The following is a 24454-nucleotide window of genomic DNA, read 5'->3' on the forward strand; positions in this document are numbered from 1 at the left end:
AAGTGAATTAATAATGATAAAAAAAAAGACAATTTTTTTTTAAAGATAGATAGTTATTAAATCATAACCTTTGATTATAATTATAATTATCCCATATGATCATGTCATTTTTTTTAAACATGAGAAGATCTATTTCTATTAACCATAGGATGGAGTTATTACAATACCTATGTTTTTCTTGGTACTAAAACATTGAAATAGGAAGTTACAAAATCGTCACCATAAATTTATTAATTGATAATTAAGATCCTCTTATATAGTCATATTAAATAAGAGATTAATTTTCTATTGATTCACTTACATTAATACACCTAATGGTCTAGATTTTGTAATAAGGTGCTATAAAGTTGATCTGACGGGACATTTTCAATTTCCACACCACGTGCTATGTTTTAATTGGATTGGTATATTATTATTGAGTTAGCATATTTTAATTACCAAAAATTCTTACTACTAACTTACTACCCATCACATTACCATTGGATCAAAAAGAGAGAATGTTAAAAAGTTTTTAAAGAGAGAAAAAATATTAATCTAATAATGATTAGATATGTAGTAAATTAGTAGTGAAATTTTTTGGTAATTAAAGTATTCCTCCTCGTTATTATTAGAATAGATAAGAATTTAAAAGTTTGACACACGGATATCAAGGAATGCAGGCTGCTTTACATAAATATTCATCAACCATTAGCAAGATTTGTAGTCAAGCACAAAATATCCATCCTTTGATTCTTAGCTTGAGTTCAGAGTCATTAGCTTTTATGTTAATTTCCTTCCATTCAAGCCCTTGTTCTCTTATTGGGCCTAACTCTTTCATACTTTCATTATTTCACATACCAACTCAAGTAATGCCAATTTACACTCATTCTTTTTCATGTGATAAAAAAAAATATTATGTGAAAGCAAGGTTGTGTTTGATTGTTTTATGATTTCATTTTCAGATGCTAATATGTCTTTTTTTAGAATAAATACTCTTTTGATCCCTAACAAAAAATACGGTCCTCACTTTAGTCCCTTACAAAAAAAAATTAGTCTCGAGGTCCCTAACAAATACAAAGTGAGCTCATTTAGTTGAAATCGTGGTCCCTCACAAATTCAAAAAAGACCCACATTAGTCCCTCAAAGGGACTAAAATGAGTCTACTTTGAATTTCATAGGGACCAACCGACTAATTTTTTTTGTAAGGTAATGTGGGGACCATGTTTTTTGTTAGGGACCAAAAAATGTATTTACTTTTTTTTTTTACTTTATTTGATAGTTTTAAGATTTTGTAAGGTAAAAAATAATGTTTTAATAATCAAAACACGAAATCTTAAGTGGTATTTGATTTGATTTTTTTATCTTTTATTTTTAGTTGATATGTTTTTATTTATAATCACAAAAGTGTCACTTTTATTTACTTCATTTCTAGTTTTCAAGTTTTTGTTGAGGAAATACTAAAATAATTTATTTTTAATTTTTATCATTTATTTTAAATTGTTAAAAGAAAAATAGGAAAAAATGTATTTTTTTAATTATGACTAAAAATATAATATTTAAAATAAAAAAAATAAACTAAGCACAATCAAAGATTTCATTTTGAGTTACTATAATATTTTTTCATAATTTATTTCACAACATTTTAAAAAATAAAATAAAATAAAGAATTAATGTTTCTCCTAAAGATAAAATCTATGTTGCACCGATGCTGACAGGGGACACGGGATACGCCATGACTCTTCGACACATTAATTTTAAAAAATGTTAGATCTGACACGTTTGGACACATTTTGATATTAAATAATATTTTTAATTTATATAGTAGTGTATATTGTATTTAATATTCAATAATTTAACAAAAAAATAAAACTAAACTTATAATATCCATCAATTTTGTAAAGAAATATAAGATATTTCAAAAATTTATTTATACTCAATAAAATGGTAATCATAATTCAACGAATCTAATAATTAGAACTAAAAAAGCAATGCAATACAAATTTTGAACTCTTTTTTGAGTCTTTGCAATGCGTATTAGAATGTGAAATGTCGGAGAGTGCCGAACACGACACATCAGAGTTTTTGAAGTGTCGATATATCATAGGATAAAATTATCATTTGCAATCCAAAATAATATCGTTTCAGAATTTTAGTAAAATTCATAATATAATAAGAAGAAAGCAAAATTTCCAAAATACTCTATTTTTTTCCTAAACACAAAAATGATGTTATTTTAAAATTACGAAGATAATATTATCTCGTGTGGAGAAAATTTTTCACATAATATAAACACTACTATATAAACTATAAACAAACCGGATACTCTCTGACATCTCGCGTGACAAGTCTCTCCACCCATGTCTTCGTAAATGATATAATTAACATTAGAAAAATATATATATTTTAAAGTAAAGTTGTCTGTAAAAATATATAAAAATAGATCTATCGTGACATTTTATTAACTTAATATTCATCTTAAAAAAAAAGTCAAATTTAACTTCCTGGTTAATTTCTTGTAATGGTGGTCCTCCTGGTGACCAGAACCACTTTCCATTTGGAAGACATGACCTGTCCAGAATCTTGTCATGCTCGAGTGGAGGCAAACTTTGTTTAGACCCTTTTTCTTGTATCACCCTATTATTTTGGAAACAGTCTCTATCGTTAGTTGGGATCATTGTTTCTCACTCTGAGTCTCTTTCTCTTTTTTAGTTCAGCTCAATCCATCTTTCTTCATCACTTGGATAATTTGAATTATATTCACTTTTACTTGCCCAAATCTATGTTTAACTTATCAAATAAATTATTTTGAATGTGTATATTGGGTCACACTTAGCTTAATTATTGGGTATGACTCATACTTTACATACTGGTGAGAGTTTTTATTGACAGGGTTAGCAGAAAGTCAACTGGAATTTGACTTATTGTAAAAAAATTTTCCTAGTAGTTTGGGCTTGGAACTATATATAATTACTGTTAGGGTTTTCTAAATTCTATTTATATTCTCTTGTAAACCGAGTGACTTATAACGAGTGGCGGTGAAGTGAATATAATAAAAATAAGCTGGACGTAGCCTATATTAAGTGAACCAAGATAAATCGATGTGTCAAATCTCTTTTCTCTTTCTCTTTATTGTTTTCGATTTGTGTATCGATTTCCAACACTAATTTCATATATGTTATTTTTATCCTTCAGGGCCTGTTTGGTAGCAGGATTTTTTTTTGTTTTCTTGAGATTCCTTAGTTGGGTAAATAAGAATGCATCGTTTGGTACAAGATTTTTAATTTTTTTTTGAGATTTTCTTTTTTGTGTAATTTTTTTTTAAAAAACCATCCAGGAATACTATCAATAAGGTGGTATTTTAAAATTTATGTGGCAATGGAAAATTTAATACAACTAAACATAGCATCAACAAAATTAACCAAATATTTCCGGGAATATATTAGTCTACCAAACAACTTTTTGGTAACATTCACAGAAAACTCATTTTCTCATCATTTTCTTAGAAATCGTGATTCCCGGATAAAAAAAAATTTCTCCTGTACCAAACGCGTCCTCAAAATGTATAAGGTGCCAAATAGATTATTCTAGAAGGTGCCCTCTACACCACCATCTCAAAAATGGATTATTTTTTCTTGATTCTGCTCTAATTTTAGGATCTTTACCATACATGAGAAAGAGAAGGAATCAAGGGCAACGACAAAGAGCAAAAGGAAAATGCTACATTTTACTATTTTATTGCTCAAAACATCTTAGGATTCTTCTCATAAGGCCAACTTGAGTCAGAGACAGTGAAGCATTCGGTTAAACAAATGGCCCACTCTGCATTGTATTCTTGTGGCTGTGGACTCTTCTATCGTTTATAAGACTACCCCTTTTCCCTACCTTCCCCCCCTACCATCTTTTTCTTCTAGTTAATCATAGGCAATTAGTCATTGAATTATTATAAGAAAAATGAAACATTTATAAGTGGGCTTGGTGGAAAGAAATAAGAATTGGAAGCTTATTTAAATGTCGCTTTACGACGAATTAGTCATGTTTTTGTCAAATTTATAGGTCCATATATGACTAACTTTATGCTTTTTTCTTTTTTCTTTTTGATGCTAGGTGTGTAGATTAGTTTATCCTCTCAAGAAGAAATTCAAGATTTTCAAAAGAATGAAAAAAGGTAGGTATAAAAGATTAGAATTGGTATCAATTGGGAGGATATACCCCAACAAAAGTAATAGGGAGCATTCATACTACCTAATAATAATGTACTTTTAATTATGATATGAAGCTCTTCGTATAAGGGAGTCAAAAGTTCGTTGACAGCCTTAGCTAAACCTGAAAAATAAAAATTAAGAAAAATAAAAATTAAATTCTCAAAAACCTATATATACAATTAAAACTAACCAATATATATACAATATATTAAGATAAATATTAAATGCAAGAAGAAGACAGAATTCAAACATTAACAGTTGATATTATAAAAAAATAAAAATGGAATGGTTTAGAGTAAATGGAGACTATGTATTCCACCTTCCCCCTAGAGTTAAGGAGGATGGAGTAAAGCAGGTAGGTAGGTGTGTAAATCCAAAATCAAATTTAATGAAGCATTGATGGAGAAAAATATTTTGTGAGGGGTTGAAGGAGATAAAATCTATATTAATTTAAGAAGGGTAATATTAAAGTGGGCCAATACCTAATTAAATTTGAAAAGTTCCAAGTTTTTTTTTTATATATATAAGATATAATAAAAAGGAAAACTTGAAGGCTAAACTTGAGGGACAAGGAAATGAGTTTATACTAAATTACTTTCTCAGTTTGAACATGGTAAGATAAAGTTTTATGCGAATTTGAGAGCCCACCATTTATGAAATGGGGTAATATTAAGAAGAATCAGCAACCTTCTTATGGATGACATTATCACAGCAAAAACTGAAAAAAAGTAAATCAATTCATAACATAAGAAAAATATGTAAGAATTAATATTGTTAATTGTATGAAATTTAGAAAACTATTAATTAAAAGTACATATTTGTGTTTGCCATGAGTAAATAAATAGGGAAGTACTAAATGCACTTAACACCGGTGATTGCGCTAAGTAAGGTCTTCCCCACTACTTTTTAGGTAAGATAGTTGTTCAGCAGTAAGCTGAGAATGAAGAAGTCGAAAAATATATACAAATAATGAACGAGGATATAGCCGTAAATATAATTATTTTATATAATAAGTATCTCATTACAAGTTATTAAGTAAAGACATACACTCTCAATAGGCACACATTATGTAAATAATTGATATGCACATCCAAACAATTAATTTAATCACATATAATAATAGGATTACCATATATATCTTTTAGAAATTAATAGATCATGTATCAAACCTATATTTATAAAATCAAAATTAACTATTAATAGTCAAAAAGAAAATTTCTAACAGACTGTTGAATCAAGATTGAAATAAGAGAACAGAACCCCACCGCAATGCAATCAATACCATTATTCAACTCAAGAACAAAATTTTTATAACATTATTCAAAAAAGACTACTGTTATGTCATTATAATAATGGGGACAAATTAAAAAAATGAGAACATTGGTTTGGATTCACATTGAACCTCAGCATTTTAGATGGAGTTTCAAAACGTTGTAGTTGTGTGTATGCAGTGTCACGGTCCAGCTAAGACTATGTTGGCAAACATCATTATCGTTCCCAATTCCATTCTTATTAGGATCTTTCCCTTCTCTGCATTTCTTAAGCCTAAGTTAGCAATGTGTAGTTAGTTGCATTTGCACATACTATAGATTGATTAGATTACAACCTTTGATTCTCGGCATGCTTAACACGTGTCTCCATATGTTGTTGTTTTACCTTGTATTATGTTACCGTTGTTTGTGGTTGTGGCACTCAAATCAAATCTATTATCTTAAGTTCTTAACCACTTCACTTCACTCCCTAGATCAGCATTGGTCACTGTGAAAAAAAAAATTTCACTGCCACCAACAGAATCTATCTTTACCTTTTTAACTTTAGATGCAGTACGATGCTGTTTTCTTATGAAGATCCACTTCCATTTCAGTTCAATGTCTTCAACTTTTCTTATTGTTATTTTTTTTTGTTGTTTGTTTTTTTCTATGAAGGCAGCATGTGGACAAGAAAAATAATATATTGAAAAAAACAAAAACAAAAACAAAAACAAAATAAAATTATTAAGGCTAGTAGAGAGAGAGAAAAAAGAGGAGGAAAATAAATAATTAATTATTTGTTGGATTCCTTTTTATGTCAAATTCAGAGAAAATTGTCCAACCTTTTTTTCGTTTTTTCTTCTTATTACAGACCCCCTTTATTGATGGTACTGTGTTTCTCCTTTTTCTTCTGTAAGAACTACACCAACCAAACCTTCTTTTTCAGCTATTTTTTTTTTCCTTTTTTTTTTGTTGGAGGTTGATTTTTTCTTCCAATCCTTGAGGAACCTAAAAAAAAGTGAACCATGTCAGGCTTGTATAATCCGAACTTCTCACCTAGAGCTGCTTCTCCTCAGATTAGGAGCACCTCAGACTTGGATAGGTGGGTTGGTGCATCATTTTTATGTTGTTTTGAGATTAAAATTGAACAAGGGCAGAGAAATAAAAAAAAGAAAAAAAATTCAAGTTTGGACTCTTCCTGAAACACCCTTTGGATGTAGCTTTGTGTGTTTGATTTGCTTTGAATAAATTTCTGTGCTTTTGATTGAGAAGAGAAAAGGGTGGTGGTTGTTTTTGCAGTCAGTACCTATCAGAGTTGCTGGCAGAACATCAGAAGCTTGGACCCTTCATGCAAGTACTTCCCATATGCAGCCGCCTCTTGAATCAAGGTCACTTCTTGTTTATGGATCTATATATCTTTTTCCTTTTTCATCTTGATGTCTGTGTCAGCATGCTTGATGTGAGTTTCCAGATCGTCACTCACAAAAAGCTTGTATTGTGTCAAAGACTTTCTTCTGTATTGGACAATGGACAACTAACTATACTGTTGATCATGCATTGATTGCTATCCTTACCATCCATCATTGTGGCGGCACCATTCCCTTCTCACTTCACTTAATACTGATGCTTTGAATAAATAAAAAACATCATCCCCTATTGGATGTATTACGGAAAGAATTGACATTGTGCGTGTATCGTGCATAGATTTTTTTATTTTTTTTTGGTACAGATATTGTGCATAGATTATTAAGGAAAGGAAAGGATTACAGATGAAATGTACCTTCATAATTTTAGCTTGTTGCAATATGTTGAGATATATAGTCCCACGTTGGTTGAAGAGTACAAAAAAAAGGTAAACCAAAGATTGGGCCTGTTGCATAATCCACGCTTCAAGCCAAGAGAGCTCTTGCGTGAGGGGGCGTGTTGAGATATATAGTCCCACATTAGTTGAAGAGCAACTAATGTGGGAGTTTATAAGACCTTGGGCACTCCCACCCTTTGAGCGAGCTAGCTTTTGGGGTGGTGTATCCAAGGTTCTTTACACAATATTCCTGAATGGTATCTCTTTTTTTTTTTTGGTAGACAAAAGGGCTAAAACCCAGAACAAAAAAACTAAAGACAACAAAACCAAAAAACAGAAACGAAATAAAAACTCAAGTTCCAAAGATGCGCCTAGGCCTGCTAATGGAAGCCAGGTCCGCTTGAAGAACTAGGAACATCCCAGGCGGAGGGTCTTCAAACCACAAGAAAGAAGATTGATGTCCTTGGTCCACTCCATGATTAGCCAACCAATCTGCACAAGTATTACCTTCTCTAAACATATGAATGAATTTAATATTCCAATCCCGCATTATCCATGCCCGTATACGAATTACTAAATGAGACTCACGAGATGCATCACCTTTTTTAGTGAGCAAAGTGATGACATTATAAGCATCACTTTCAATAATGAGCTGCCTCCACCCTTTATTCCAGGCAGCTTCCAGACCCTTCAAAACACCCCACAATTCAGCCGTATAGGCCGTGTTGACACCTATATAGTATGAGAATCCACCACACCAATCCCCAACAAAGTTACGAAAGATACCACCACATGCAGCCTGGCCAGGACTACCCCGAGCTGCCCCATCCGTATTCAACTTCATCCAACCATCATCAGGTTTCCTCCATTGGATAAACTCAATTTGCTGTCTACTTACCAGTCGTGAGCTAGTATTCCTTTCAACCTTCCATGCATCTTGTATCTCCACAACTCTTTCAATAATTGTTTGCACCATCATGTTATCATTAGGGGTATCACAATTGTGTACAGTACTGTTTCGCCAAAACCAAAAAAAGCCAAATGGTACATATAAACAATGATTTCCAATCCACATTGAAAGGCCTGGTGCAATTGCTTGTTAAATTAACCTCTATCCAGTTATCTTGATTAGAAATAAAAAAATCATACCACTTATACCTTGGGAGCAGTCTCTTCCAGACAGACTTTATACGATCACAATCTCTTAGTGCATGCAAGATTGTTTCACTACTTCTCTTACAAATATCACATGTTGAGTTGCCAGCACCCCATCGAGCAATCCAACCTCTCGTGAGCAATCTACCATGTAGGAGCTTCCACGCAAACAACTTCATTTTTTGTGGCCCTTTCCACTGCCACACTGTACTCCATTCCGCCTCTGTGTTACTTACTATTATGTTCCTTTTGTCAAGCATATCATAGAACCCTTTCACTGTTGGCGTATTACAACCATTCAAAGACCAAACAATCTTGTCCGGTCCATCTAATGGATTAGGTGGAAGGCAACTTTTGATCACAAGAATTGTATCTTTTAACAGGATTAGTTTGAACAGATGTCGAGCATTCTCTTTTGAGGGATAATAGAAAATCCTATCCTCACAAAGCATGAACTTAAAGTTGTTGTCAGGATAGGAAATTAAAATGTCTGATTTGAAGTATTTGGTGTGTCTTTTCCTGTTTGGAGCTGGTAATGTATCCCTTCTGAGTGTCTACTCATAGTTTGGGTGTTAAAGTATAATAACTCAGTTTTTAATCAACATGTACAAATCTGGTGCCATTAACATTGAGACCTTTGGCTGCATTAGACCTTCTTCCACATAGACACTTAGGAGGGAATTCCCTGATAGAAATCAGTGGTGGAGTAGACAGTCTCTTGTAAGATTGCAAAAAGCTAGACCTTCTAAATGCTGCAGTGATTGAAAAAAGACAATATAGGACTTTGTCTGATGTAGTTCATTATCAAATGATGTCAATATGTGAATGATATATTGTCTGACATAATTCATCACGTCATATCTCTTGATTACTTCTTTTCTTTTAATTAAATTCCTTCCCTATTCATTCGTTATATTTTTAAAAGTATGCATATTTTTCTCATTTCATTGTTTCTCTATGTGCAGAAATATTAAGAGTTTCTGGAATGTTGTCCAACCAAGGTTTTGGTGACTTTGATAGACTGCGGCATAGAAGCCCTAGTCCTATGGCTTCTTCAAACCTTATGTCAAATGTCGGTGGGACAGGGTTGGGTGGATGGAATAGTCTTCAGCAGGAGGTGACTGCTTTTAAATTATTAATTGTTGCATCTGAACTTTATATCCCCAAATTATCATTATATTATTTGTATGTCTTATTTTTGTACGAGTAGTAGATGTGCATTCTGTTTTTGCTACAATACGTTAGCTGTGATAAATGCTTACATAATGTTTGTCTAATTTCTAGCATTGGACACTTCTAAAATTCCATCATCTATCCTAATGGTCTGGATTGTTATGCCAGAAGTGTTCAACTTTTGACTTATTGCACTTATTTTTTGTATTCCACATCAACAACACCCAAGACTTATTCACACTAAGTGGGCTTGGCTTCACGGATTCCATGATGTTGTTATGATCTATCTTGAATCATATATTTATCAAGCCTCGTGTACCTTAAATTCTTGTATTCATTCTTAGTAGTAATAATACTAATATTAATAATAATAATAATAGTAATACAATGCCATAAGGTGAGGTTTTAGGCCACAACACTTACAAGACCTACTTATTTGTTCTTGTAAGCAGTTTCTTAGAAAAACAGACCTTACATTAGATGGGTTGCTTGGCTACATAGGGTTAGTAGAAGATCTTGAAAGTCAAGGAATGTTGAATGATAAGAGAAAGGGAATTACTGAAGTTTAAACCCATACATTAATAAGGAATTTTGAATATCACAATAAAACCAAGCAATTCCTTGCACGTGTGAGTATTATTTTGATAACAGAATATATTTTGTTAGGAAAAGGTACAAGAGTATAGGATATGATATCCTCCTAAAAGAGACCAAAAAAGAAAAACATAGAAAACTTTTAATTTAAGTAAATATATCTCTTGGTATATCCACCAAAGACACACGCTTCTTTGAAAAAACCACTCTATCTCAAAAGATCCCAATGCAAGCAACTGACCATAAAAACTTAAGTGATCCTCTCCAACCATAGACACCAAATAGCAGCAAACATAGCATATTGCCAAATAGCCTTGTCCTCCTTTAATCTCCCAAACCTCTCAAATGAGAATGTAGCTAATGCTCCAAACTCCTAGACAAACCCAACATTCACCAAAAATACTTAAATTCTTACACCACAAATATTCTAAAGTTGAATCCACATAAATATAAGTCTGCTTGTCTCAGAATGAGAGTAACCCATAACACGCACTTTAGGAGATATTGAACTTTGTAGGGCTTGCAGTGCTACAATAAATTATTTGTATTAATCCGATTACGTACAGCAGTCCAAATGAAAGACTTCACCTTCAAAAGGGACATAGATTCCCAAAGGTATAGCAAGAAGAAAGCTGTCCCGGTTTAGAGATTGGATGAGGAATTAATTAGGTGTAAGATTTAAAGGTGATGACTAGAGGGGTCTAAACATCAAATCCTCCTATCTGGAATTGACAAGTTTGACAAATAGGCCATGCAAACCAATAAGTGCTCCATATTCCTTACTTCCTCTATCATTGAAGTTTTTGCAGAAAAAAAAATGAAAGAGAGAGAAAATTCCTATAAAAGAAATGAGACATCCAACCTTCAATGTGATCCAAGTCAAAGATCTGTCTTATTGGCATTATCTCGAAGAGTGTTAATATTTTACTGTAGTCATATCACTCACACCTATACCTGCTCTGTCCCATGATGATGATGATGTTTTGTCATATAATGATGGTCTTCTTACATGTCTTTACATTTCTATCCATATTACATATCATTAGTTTTTATGTGTTCTCTATTGTATAAGTTAAATAGTATTTTGTTATAATGATATTCCGGGGATATCTCTAATTTTGTAATTAATTGTTCGTGATAAGTGATAACACACTAGACAAGGCATATACTTAAGCTTAAAACTGGGATAGAAGTTTATACATGAGATGTGAAGATTGGAAGAAATATATACAAGTGAAAGGATGCTTAATACAAAAACTTAGACTTTGTTTGAAAATGATTCAAGCAAACTAAGGTATTGAATCTTTTCTTCTATTGGTAATTTTGTACTGCTAACAATTTCATGAAGTCAACAAGTGCCTGATTTGTTGGTTCCCTGAATTGAGAAGTGTAGTTGCTTGTTGTTTTTCATTTTTATAACAAAAGGCTTTATCCTTTGTTTCTGTTGTTGACTATGTTCATTTTCAACTTTTATAAATTAACATTACATTCTTTGGAAAAAGCAGAGATTATGTGGACCCCCTGGAATGACAATGGACTGGCAAGGTGCACCTGCAAGTCCTAGTTCATACACTGTTAAGAGAATCTTGCGCTTGGAAATTCCAGTAGATACATACCCCAATGTAGGCTTTTATGCAAATTCCAGTTGTAAAAAATCAAATTTGATTACTTAATCATACACCTGTATTTCATCTTTTCTGGAACTGAAAGTTCTATTACCTATATGTAATAAAAATATATTGCTTCTTATTGCATTAGTTCAATTTTGTTGGAAGACTTTTGGGACCTAGAGGCAATTCCTTGAAAAGGGTAGAAGCTACAACTGGTTGTCGTGTGTATATTCGAGGAAAAGGATCAATAAAGGATCCAGACAAGGTAATGAAGATAAACATAATTTTCCAGGTCTTATATTCCAAAATGTCTAAAAAATATGGTGCTTTTCATGATTGATCTGTATATTTTTTTATCATGCTTTTATCAACTGAGATTATTATTAATCTTTCAATCTTAAGGAAGAGAAATTACGAGGAAGACCAGGCTATGAGCATCTCAATGAACCACTCCATATTTTGATTGAGGCTGATTTACCTGCTAATGTTGTTGAATTAAGGCTCAGACAGGCTCAGGAAATTATAGAAGAACTGCTCAAGCCTGTGGTATGTTCATTCTCCTTATATCTTTCTCTGTTATGTAGGGATTCTGAACTAGCTACAGTTCTTCTTCACTTTGTCTAAGATCAGTGTTAACTGTATCCAGAAAAGTGCACTCATATTTAAAAGATTAAAAATTCTCAAGTGAATATGAAGATGCAACTTATCTTTGGTGCTCTATACTTGTAATTTGGACTGTTAGTTTCCGCGCACATGCCATCATTTACTTATTTGAAATCATTAACAGCAGTTATCATGGTAGGTTCTAGGTAGCAATCCACAACAGTTTATCACTAGCATTTTATTTTCTAAACTATGCCTTGCACTTTCAAGAGTCAAATCCATGTTGGTTGACTTATTAGGATACATTTTTCCTTTCCTTGTTTCCTAAAATATTCTGTTGAAATCAGTCTAAATTCTAAAGGGTGCCTTATTCTATCTTTGTGTAAGATATCATAGTGCAAATTAATCATTTCCCTAGTTCTGAGTTTGTACATCAATATCTTCCTTTGCACACTCAATTTTTTTCTTTTACTTTATCTTGGATGTCAATGTTTGATATGCAGGATGAGTCACAGGACTATATTAAGAGGCAGCAGTTGCGCGAATTAGCTATGCTGAATTCAAATTTCCGGGAAGAGAGTCCAGGACCAAGCGGTAGCGTGTCTCCTTTCAATTCTAGTGGAATGAAAAGAGCAAAAACTGGTCGTTGAAAAGGTGTCCTTGATGGTGTAGGTGGGGTATTGTGGTCCTCTAGCTATATTCATTGCTGAGGATATCTTCAAGTACATCATGTGTCATTCAAAGCAGCAGATATAAAAAAGAATAGGCTAACAATTCTTGCTGGTTAGCATTCTGGTGGTTTTGGTTTTTTCCTTCCCTTTTATCTCTATCCTTTTCTTCTTGAATAGACAAGAGACAAAGATGGAAGGAAGAATTCTTAAAAAGAGAAAATTTTATATAGTTGGGTATTGAGAGTAGGATTGTTCAAATCAACCCCTTTTTTTTTCTTGTAAACTTAATATACATTCATTGGATTTATTCTTGCATAGTTACTTTTGAGTAGTGTGGAATATATATACACATGTGATGGTGATGGTGATGGTGAAGCTTTAGGTCAAAGATGATGAAGTGTTGTGGGCATGTGACGTGTGTCAATCCTCATGGTATTTTAATATTTATAAGTTAGCATAGGTTGGATTCTTTTTAGTTTTTTGTCACAAGCATTTGCAGTTGGAATGATGCATGTCAGATGAACATCTTACTATGTACCATTAGAGGAAAAAAAAACCTGGTATTTGTTTTTATAGAATGGTACATAGAAATCTTCTGCTAATTATTTTAGATTTTTGTTGTTTTGTTCAATGGAGATGCATGGGATTTTTTTTTCCCTTAAGTTTTTTTTTTTTTGTTAAAAGGTCCATCACATTTAACAGAAGTCAAAGGCTCACATAGCAGCAGAGCCTAAGAATGAATATTGGATTAAGTGGATTCTGAATTGGCCTAACTTAGAATATTGGCTTTTGCACATCCTTTGAAGCTGAACTTCTTAGTATTTTGAAGGGTCTTGAAGCTTTGCTTGGAGCATTAATATCTGGCCAAGTTGAGATGTTTAACATAACTTCTGGTGCCAATCATATTGTTGATTTAGCAAATTTGAAGTTATGGAAAGATGGATATAGTAGGTAATGCTATAGATACTATAACGGATATTAGATTGATATCAATAATTAGTATTTTAATTGATTCAATCCAAAATCTTAAGGTGTGGGTGATGGTTTTTTAATAGTTTATATTGTTCCCCAACACACCCTTTCACGCAAAAGCTATTTGGGCTTGAAGCGTGGATATGACGTAAACCTAATTTTTTATTTACCTTGTGCTTATTTAATTTCACTAGAAAGTGTGGGGTGATGGGGATCAAACTCGTAATCTCGTGGTCATTGAAGCTCTAATACTATGTAAAGAATCAATTTAACCCAAAATTTTAAGGTGTTGGGTGGGTCTTTTAATAATTTATATTATATTTCTAACAGATTGATATTTATTAATTAATATCAATCATGATTAATCAATATCAATTTAATATTTTTATTAATGAATATTAACAATGATTCCGAATCTATAACATGGACAACCGTTACGTATACCTTCATGTTACCTGTTTCTTGTGTTTATCTTCTTGGGCTTTTGCATCTCTTTATTTTATTTTTTTGTAAGTGTTGTGGTGGACATGTGACATGTGTCAATCCTCGTGGTATTTTAATGTTTATATTCTTAGGCTTTTCATCAAACAACAAGCGACACAAGTTTATCTCAAAAACAAAATGTCGTTCTCAATAAAATTTGTTAACATTACATTACATTAGTTACTTAAAATGCCTCGCTAAATATACAAATTTCATATATTATATATCACACACCATATGTGCTATATGTACCATAACATAAATTGAGATTATTTCAAATGAATAGACTCATGTTTGAGTACTTTATTGATAAGTAAGTTCTTCAATCTTCGAATATCTCTAGTACCATCTTTGAGAGGGATTTAAAGTCCTAATCATGGACCTGCCCCAAATCGGATTAATTGTTTAGCAATGAACCGATTGGAATATTTTCAAAAAAAAAAAAAAATCTTCAATCTTAAACTTTGTACATGACTAACCACGTGATGAGTGATGCCGTTTGATGACATTACTAATCTCATGGTATGGCAATAAAAGCATTAATATGGAGTTGTGATCATATTTAGGACTTTATTTTATTTTTCTTGGCATAACATTATGTTTTAGCTTAGAAGAGGAAGGAGCTAAAGGAGAGGGAAAACAAAAAAAACTCTATTTAAAAGAGTAGGAAGGATGAACTGCCAAAAATAAAAAATAAAAAATAGGGGGTTTGAATTCTAGAGAGGATCTTTATGTTAAAGATAAATAATTATCTGTACTTCAAAAAAAAAAGATAAATAATTATCATATCGCTAGTCTCGGGATTAATTTCATACATGTCCAAAACCATTTTCCCGCTGGGGCAAAAGGTTAGGATTGCTTCAATTCTTGCTTTGTGAACTAATAAAGCATAGGAAAATATCAGTTACAAGGATCCAAAGCCAAGTTAGCTTTGATTAAGCTTTAACTTTTAATTTATTTATTTTTTTGTAAAAGAGCATTAAAATTGTAGGGAATTAATCAATTAGGATATAAAAAAATATTAACAAAAAAAAAATAGAGACTTTCCTCAATATATGTTTAAAGAGAAAAAGAAGAGTGGATTAAATTTTTTTTATTTTAAATTGTGAGAGTTATAGAATATTTATATATGAATAATAAATAATTTGAACTTGAGACGTTTGAAGTCCTTTTATTTTGAAAAATAATTAAATGAAAAATATTAACTTAGAATTGCTTACTTACTTTCAATGTTTGTTGATATGATATATGGAAACTAATGCTGAAAAAAATGAGTCAAAGGTTTGTCCTGATTCAATAATTAAGACTTACATTCATATTATGTAGGGTTGATGAGGTCACCGAAGGAAATATGCACAATGATGTTTTTCACTCTAAAATATGGAATTCCATAATAAAGGATAAAATGAATTCCATAACTAATCGGTCTTTTAGTGTCAAGCAAAAAAAGCAAAAGTTCAATAGACTACGATCAAAGCATCGTGAGTTCTCTTTACTCTTGCAACACACTGTATTTGATTGGGATGCAGAAACCAACATTGTTACTGCCAGTGAAGAAGTCTGACAATCTTACATTTGGTTATATTTAATATTTTGTTTGTAAGGTTATGATTTTATTTAATTGTCATCATTTTTAAGTATCGTTTGACTATAATATGATTTACTTATTTTTTGTCAATATTTTACTATTTTAGGCACATATAGAGGTTGCTCAATTTCAAAAGAAAGGATGTGAGCATCACAAGTTACTGAGAATCTTATTTAATAGAAGTACTGCAACATGAGTACTTCATCATTCATCTACCCAAGACCCACCAAATACAGATGAAAAACTTGAGCTTGAAAATCAATACCTTAATAATGATGTTCTTGTAGATGTTAATCAAGATAGTTCAGATGATGACCTGCAAACAATTGAGCATACCACATATCAAGGAAAACACAAAATTCAAGCAAGAGAATGTAAGTCTCACAAAGAGTCTAAAACATTTCAAATTATAGATGCACTTCAAGCATGGGCTAAATCATCTAAAGCAAAAACATAAGTTTCTTTAGCAAAAATAGAGAAATATAGGGTCACTTCTTCATACTATTCTATTGCAAAGTGTGTGGCTTCCCTTGAAGAGATTGAAGATGTTGCAAATGACATCTACATGAAGGATTTGAAAAAATTTATAGAGCCTACTTGGAGGGAAGTGTTTCTTGCTATGTCTACTGATAGGAAAAAGGCATGGCTAGATACAATTGACTGAGAAACTTTAAATGTACGATTGGATGCTTTTGGTCATATTAGATTGTGTTGTACTTTACTACAACTATGGTTTTGATTTTGGAGCAGCTATGGTATGACTTTAGTTTGTGTTTTGCTTAAACTTTACTATGATTAGACTAGCTTTGCCTTAGCTGTATTTTTTGTTTTGCTGAAGCTTTGGTTTGATCATTTTTGCTAATGTGTATATAGTTATATGCTACTTTTACTTTGATTAGGAGGAACAAGGAAAAAGCTATGAATGTATACATTCGCTAACATAATTAGGAAAATATGTTCAATCTATCATTTTCTTTTGTTTTCAACCGATATTATAATAACCCTAAAAATTAAATTTCATTAATTCGAGAATTAATGTATAATTAACGGGTTAAATTAGATTAAAAGTCTAATTATTAATTAAATCACTTTTCGGGATAAAAGTATAATTAATGAGAGTGTTGGTTAAATATGTAATTCATGCAAAATGTGCGAGAACCAAAATAAATCAAGTGTGTGACACACCATAATGGGACACAACTCATTTAAATGGGGGCCAAGTGGTAAGAGGTGTAGTGTTGTAATATGGAAGAGGTGTGAAGGGCAAAATGGCAAATTCACCTTAAGATATTTTCTTACGCCATAGACTCTCTCTCCCCTCTCTTTCCCTTTCATTTTCATTACTCTCTCTCCTCTCCATTTCTCTTTTTCATTTTCTTCCATCGGTTCCCCTCCATTGAAGACCTTGAAGAGCTTACCCATTTGGTTTTCTTGTGACCACTCTTTCCTTGACCCATCCTCATCTACCCATCAAGGAAAAATCAAGTTAGGAAACCATCATTTCCTCTCCCCTCCTTACCAATTTCATGGTATATGTTGGGTTGAAGAAAAAAGAGGTGTTTCACCCATCATTGGAGCTTGGAAGTTGTGATTATTCAAGCCTATGGTGTATTAGAGGTGAGCCTTGGTAGTTTTCCTTGAGTTCCATTGGTTTTCATGAAAGGGATTAGGGTTTTATGACATGTAATTAAGGATTCCAAAATTTTACATAAATTTGGCGGTAATTGATGGTTTAATTGTGTGGTTATAATGTAGGAATATTGTGGGTGTTGTTATTGAAAGAGGTTTTGACCAACCTTTGGACTTGGGTTGAGTATTCTTGTGATTTCAAAGATTGTGGTAAGCTCTAAACCTATGTCTTTGTTGATGCCCAATATTGTGGCTTGATTATCATGTGTATATGTGATATTAATTGGAATCATACATGTGAAATAGGTGATGATAGTTGATAACTTGGACAAGAGAAAATTAAAGGATTTAGCTTTGACAAGGTAAACTATTGGACCTTGGGGTTTTTTTTTCCTTTGATGTTCCACCATACTCTGTGAGGAGTAATGGTTTGTATGACATGATGTGTATTGGTGTTGAGATTTGGTGTTATGGCTTAAGTATGAATATATATATATATGCTTGTATAATTGCATGCTTGCATAGATTCTCTGGTCAGTAGAATAAATATGAACTTTCCTTGGAGCCAGAATTACGTGGATAAACTGTAAGAGGGTAAAACCTAAGAGATGTGAATCCCTTGTGTGTGTTATCTTGAAAGTTTCATATGAGAGATGTGAAACCTATAATGACCCTAACTGGTAAATCTTAGTTAGAGATTTAATTTAAGGATTTAAATGCCATAATTAGATTCAGTGAGCGATTTCGAGTATTTTGACTGTAATCATGACTATGTTATGAACAGTGCGTTCTGCCGGAGAATTTACAGTTTTGTGAATTAACCGGTAGAGCTTAAAATGAGCAAAATAATTTTAGGAACATAATTTGAAAATTCTGATGACAAATATGAGTTCAGAACGAAAAATTGTATAGTCTGGCACTTTCCGTGAAAATCTCGTGAATAGTGTTTCTACCGGGTATTTTGTACTGCTGTTTAAGCAACCGGTAGAGTCCGGAAATAAATAATTGATGAAATAAGAATAAGAAAGTCCAATATATGCCAAGCAAGTCAATATAGGCCCAAGAAAATGATAAGTTTATAAGTGTTAAGTTTTAAAAGTAAATAAAGTACAATTAGTGATTCACAGTGCATTTCGTCAAAAACGGTGCAGAAACCATACTGTGAATTATGAATATTGTTTTGTAATAGATAAAAATTAATGTAAATGATTTTAGAAAAATAAAAATATGTTCGTAGTTTTAAGTTAGTTCCGGGTCAATTTAAGTTAAAATACGCGATAGAAAAACATCTGTTAAAAAAGGCCACATGTGCTAGCCTTATAAGTGACTTAGTCTCATTATCCCAAATCAGTTTCTCTCTCCTCTCACCCTCTCAAAACCGAGCTGCACCATTGGAGAAGGGGGGTAGGGTTTTGAATTTCTTCTCCTTGATTCTCCATCATTTCTACTCCAAATTCAAAGACCCACCACATGAAATTGCTTGTAAAACACCCAATGAACCCATTCCAACCATCAATTTGAGGTTTTGTTGAGTGTGTGAAGAGTTATTCCTCCTCTCATTTTCGAGTTACTATTCATTGGAGGAGAAAAAGTGAGTTTTTGATGGAGCTTGGCTTGGAGATTGCTCTCTAGGCTTTGTACAAGTGTTTAGAGGTAAGAAACCTCTATTTCCATGATATAATTTTGATGATTTAAGTTATGAAATATATGAGCATGTTGTGAGTGGGGAATAATTGATGTTAGAATGTGAAATTTATGATAGATTATTGTTGTTTAGGAAGTTATAGTGTTGAGTAAGCATCCACATGTGATATAAAAATTTAAAAGCCCTATTGCATTTTCCTCCTAGGTTTCGGCCATCATGGAGTGAGTAGGAGTTATTGTGGAAAAATTATATTATGTATTGTGAAGGTATAGTGTGTTGGAAATGAGTGAAAATGGATGAGTTAGTAAGAATGCCTAAGTAAAAAGGACTTGGTGTCTAAACTCAAAATAGGAATTTAGTGGAAGCATTCCTAGGTGTTTGCAAGTTGTAATGAAGTAACGAAAATGTATTGTAAAAGAGAAGGATCTTTGGAAATTCCCCTTATAGGATTCGACCTATAGGGTATTTAGGGATATATTTTGTACATTTTATTTTAAATAAAATGTGTTGTAATAAATTGTATAAAAGTGATGAGTTTTGAAGAAAAGTAGCATGATTTATGTTGAAAATTCCTAAGGGAATGGTTGATTAAATTAAAGAACACCAACGGTTATAAAGAGGTCTAGACTTGTGTATTGGCATAGGATTGGCAAAAATGCAAAGAAAGGAAAATAAGCGATAAAATGTATGCTTATGAAATAATTATGGTATTGCATCATTTTATTGATGCATTGTAAATTATTCTCTAGGTGTGCCTAGGGATTGAGAAGGATCGGAAATCTCTTGAAGTGATAAAAGTAACTTGTTCCACAAGTAAGCGTATCGGTAAAGCTTCAAGAGGTATGCTCTATGTTTAAGGAGTCTTTTCCTGCTGGAGTGCTCCACCATGGTTAGTGAACTATGGTTGGACTGTATGACTGTGATTTAGATGCTTTGTATAGATGCATTCATATAGAGTTATTTGATAACGTGATATGTTTTGCTCTGATATGACTTCTGTAATTTGATTTCTGTAACAATCTCTGGCCATTGATTGTATAGTACCCGGACGTCCGCTTTGGGGTCCTCCCTCGGGACTGATGGTGTACTCCTCTGATATGTCTGGTTCCGCTTTGGGGTCCTCCCTCGGGAACACGTGCGTTGATTTCCGCTTGGGGTCCTCCCTTGGGAATGACGGCGCACATCTCTGATATGATATGGATATATGCTCTGTTCTGTTATGATATCTGTTATATGTTGTATTCGTATACTTTGTATCTGGCTTTCATGCAGGAGTGAGCCAGGGGTATGGAGAATTCTCTATAAACCTGGAGCTTATTGAGATTTGTAATCTCACCCCTCTTTGGGGACACATTTTCAGGTGCCCAGATTTCTGGTGAGTCCTCACTAGGCAGGGACACGACACGTGGCTGAGGCAGTTGACAGACCGAATTTTGAGTGGCTGTAGGCTACTACCTTTTTGGAGTGTTTGATGTATTTTAGTATTTTCGCATTTGATGGATCATGATATTGATCCTTTATTTTGTATATGGCCTGTATATGTTTTGTACATGTCTGTCAGTTTGATGCATGTACATTTGAGTATTCAGGAACGTTATATGATGATGTAGTATTCAGATAGGTTTATGTTTTGATGGCATGCTGTTAGATTTAGTGGCACGGAGCCATGTTATGCATGCGCCCATGTATGGGTATTTGATTATATTTGGATATCTGGTATTTCTGAATTGATATGTTGTATAAACTGTTTATCAGGAAATGCTTCTGAGTGGGATTGGAAAATCCCCAGTTGTCCGATTTATAGAGGAAACTCTGCCCGATTTTCGTTTACGCCGAGTAAGAATTAAGTTAGAAAAAGAAAAAGTTAGCTCATATTTTCGTAAGTTAAGTCTTCCGCTGTTTTTGTTTATATCATGTGTATGTTAATTGAACCGGCTCGATACGGGGATGTTACAAAACCCTTGTGTATATTCTCTCAGGAGTGCTATGTATAGATATATATAGTAATCGATGAGAGATGTGAATCCCTTGTGTGTCTCTCGAAGTGTGCTATAATGTTGTTTTAATACTTGCATATCAGGAAATGAGCTCAAGGGTTGGAGAAGTCTTCAAGGACCTTGAGTTTACTGAGATTGTATCTCACCTCGTGTGGAGATTATATTTCAAGTGCATTAAGTGGTGGGAATGAGACATCTCTTGACAAGAGGCTAGCTTGTGAATAGATGACATGATACTATGTATTTTGATTCCTTTGGACATAGGAGCATGTTTGGACCTATTTTGATGTATTTTGTATTTTGAGGAAGCATGATTTGATCATATATGCATCTATGTCAAGAGGAGGGCCATTATGCCATATTTGTAATCTTAAGCATACAAGAAATGTATATTTTGATTTGTCATTGTGGATTAGATGTATAATTTGGTACCTTGCAATTGATTAGAATTCGTGTATAACGAATGTTGCATGGATGGTTAACTTGATGTTTAATACATGACTTTAATGACAAAATGCATGGTGTGTATGCTGGAAGTTATGGAAGGAATGAATATTTGATCTATTACGTACTCTTATAGTGTGAACTACATAGCACCATTATTTAAGTCTATTGAATTATTAATGTAGTTAAGGAAATCGACTACGGAATTAATTGATTACGAAATCAGTTAGTTTAGAAAATTATATTTTTAAAAAGGTTTATTCACATTTCCCTCTTTAATTTCTCTTCTTTTCTTTTGCGTTTAATACCATAATTAATGATAATACACGAGATGCATACGGGATATTACAGATATCAAATTTTAATTCCCTCTCATGAATTAAAATTTTTACTATCTTCATACCTCCATCTTAGTATTATGATTTAATTTTCAACAAGATGCTTAATAGAATATAAAAAAATTATACAGTTTACCATATTCCATTCACCATCTCAAACTAAAACAATGTAATGCACATTAATAATATAATTAAGGGATAATTAAGGTTGTTAACAATTGAAAACACAATAATTTGCTTACAAAAAAAAACACAATAACCAAAAAACTTATAACATGATTTATTTTGGTCTTCAAAAAGGCTGTCTAAATTTTTATTTTTTTTGGTAAATGACTTTATAAATTTTTTACATATGATTAAAGAAGGTTAGCAAGAAGAAGAATTACTAACCAAACGAGTTTTTATTTTTTTATTTTGTAAATATATTTTTAGAACAAAATTATCAAGCAATTTTTTTAAACTTTTAAAACTCTTTTTAAAATATGTTTACTAAACAGATTTTTTTCTTCTTTTACTGTGAAAATCAGTTTTTTAAAAACTATTTTACAAAACAGTATCATGAAAAAAAAAATTTCCTTTTAAATTCCTCCATCCAACAATTCTCAATATTGCTTCCCAAACCATACAATTATTTAACATAAATAAGAAGCATGCTTCAAAACGTGGTGTATCATAATGCATAAAAATACAAATATATGCTCCTAAAGTAGTGAGGTCTTTTCAGTGGAAGGTAAACAAAGATACTTTTTGTCCTCCTTTTTCTATTAATTTTCCCAATTATTATAACTTCGAAGGACTGTGGTTACATTATTATTGTTATTTGGTAAACGACATGGGTTACTTTAATAATAGGCGTTAATTCAAAATTAAAAATGGATTAGATGGAGCCCAATTCACCATGCCAGTTCCATTTGCCGTCTAAATTCTTTAAGCCATACGTGACAAGGCCACCCCAACTAAAGAAATTATTCTATGTTACAAGAGTGAGTCTTAATTAACGATATAGATCATCATTCATATATATATATATTTTTTATTTTTTTAAAAATATATATACTATTAAAATAATAAACATATGAATTAGCAATGAATTTATATATTAATTGAATTTAAAATGTCACAATATAAATGATGCGACCGGAATCTCGAAAAGATTTTTAAGAACCTGCTATAACTTATTTTCTGACATTCATTTCTAAACAAACTAATAAATATATTGTACATTGTACGAATGTTTTAATTAAAGTAAAATTTTAAAAGTATAAATTAAAAAATATTTAAAACTAGAAGGAATGCACACATAATTAATAAAGTCTAAAAATATTGATTAAAACATACAAAATTATAAAAAAAAATGTATAATTAGTTCAAATTAATTTTATCTAATTTATGTTACCAAAAAAAAAATTATCTAATTTTTTTTTTTGCTAAACTTTTTATCTAAAATTTAAAAAAGTAAAAGTTAAAATTATGTTTGTCATTCTTTAAGACAGACTACACTAAAAGATTAATTCATTCTCAATATACTATATTCTTTTTGGTGCAAAATATAATGTACTGTAGTTTAACATATAGAAGTAAAATAGTTAAGAATTATCTATAAAAAAAAAAAAAAAAAATAGTTGAGATTTGGTGAAGAATGAGCAAATTCTAATGTAAAAAAAAAAAAGGACGGATAAATTTACAATGGTATATAAAGTGTTAATAAGCTCTAATTTAATAGTCATGCTAGTCCTTCTATGCAAGTGAAATTAATTATTAAAAGGGAAAACATCTTTTCATGTCGTAAGAGAGTTATTTTTTTCTACCAGTGATCCTTCGATTTTTGTGCAATATTTTTTTTTAACAGAAAAATATTTTTGAAGTTACTGCAAATAAGTTATCTGCATCTACTCCCAAAACGACGTCGTTTTTGGATTGAAATATTAAAAATTTATAATTATAAAGATTATAATAATCCTGAAATAAATTAAAATTATAAAAATACTATGATTTCTGTCCCAAAACGATGTCGTATTAGACTTACTGCAGATAACTTATCTGTAGTAACTGCAGAAAAAATGAACCCTTTTTTTTTATAGATATGAGCCCCACATAAGATGTGTCTACAACATGAGAGCATGAGAAAATTTGCTTCTACTGCATACAAAAATCGAAACCCTAATTGAAATTGTGGGTAAAATTTTTTAACATTACAAAGTTATAAGTTCATCCTTCCTCCCTCTCTCTATAATATATATATATATATATATATATATATATATATATATATATATTTGTCCTTTTAAAGGACTGTGTCATTTTAAGATAACTTAGTATT

At 31.8% G+C, this 24454-nt stretch overlaps 1 protein-coding gene across 1 annotated transcript; it reads left to right on the forward strand.

The window, feature by feature from the left end:
• Positions 1 to 6327: 6327 nt before the first annotated feature.
• On the forward strand, positions 6328 to 13548 carry LOC133317630 (KH domain-containing protein At2g38610-like). The gene is made up of 7 exons (XM_061519490.1): positions 6328 to 6533; positions 6731 to 6819; positions 9353 to 9504; positions 11660 to 11776; positions 11913 to 12029; positions 12167 to 12310; positions 12871 to 13548. Exons 1-7 carry the CDS (start codon positions 6457 to 6459, stop codon positions 13015 to 13017), a joined length of 843 nt encoding a protein of 280 aa, XP_061375474.1. The 5' UTR covers positions 6328 to 6456; the 3' UTR covers positions 13018 to 13548.
• Positions 13549 to 24454: the final 10906 nt, after the last annotated feature.

Source organism: Gastrolobium bilobum, unplaced genomic scaffold (genome assembly GCF_033153095.1).
Source record: "Gastrolobium bilobum isolate Gb01-03AN ecotype WA unplaced genomic scaffold, APGP_CSIRO_Gbil_v1 utg356, whole genome shotgun sequence".
NCBI classification, from domain to species: Eukaryota; Viridiplantae; Streptophyta; class Magnoliopsida; order Fabales; family Fabaceae; genus Gastrolobium; species Gastrolobium bilobum.

What these genes read in the sequence shown, in the direction of transcription:
- LOC133317630 (XM_061519490.1), top strand. Translation starts at nt 6,457, where the DNA reads ATGTCAGGCTTGTATAATCCGAACTTCTCACCTAGAGCTGCTTCTCCT. An exon ending in AGCACCTCAGACTTGGATAG is followed by an intron (nt 6,534 to 6,730) that starts GTGGGTTGGTGC and finishes TTGTTTTTGCAG; the next exon opens with TCAGTACCTATCAGAGTTGC. An exon ending in AAGAACTGCTCAAGCCTGTG is followed by an intron (nt 12,311 to 12,870) that starts GTATGTTCATTC and finishes TTTGATATGCAG; the next exon opens with GATGAGTCACAGGACTATAT.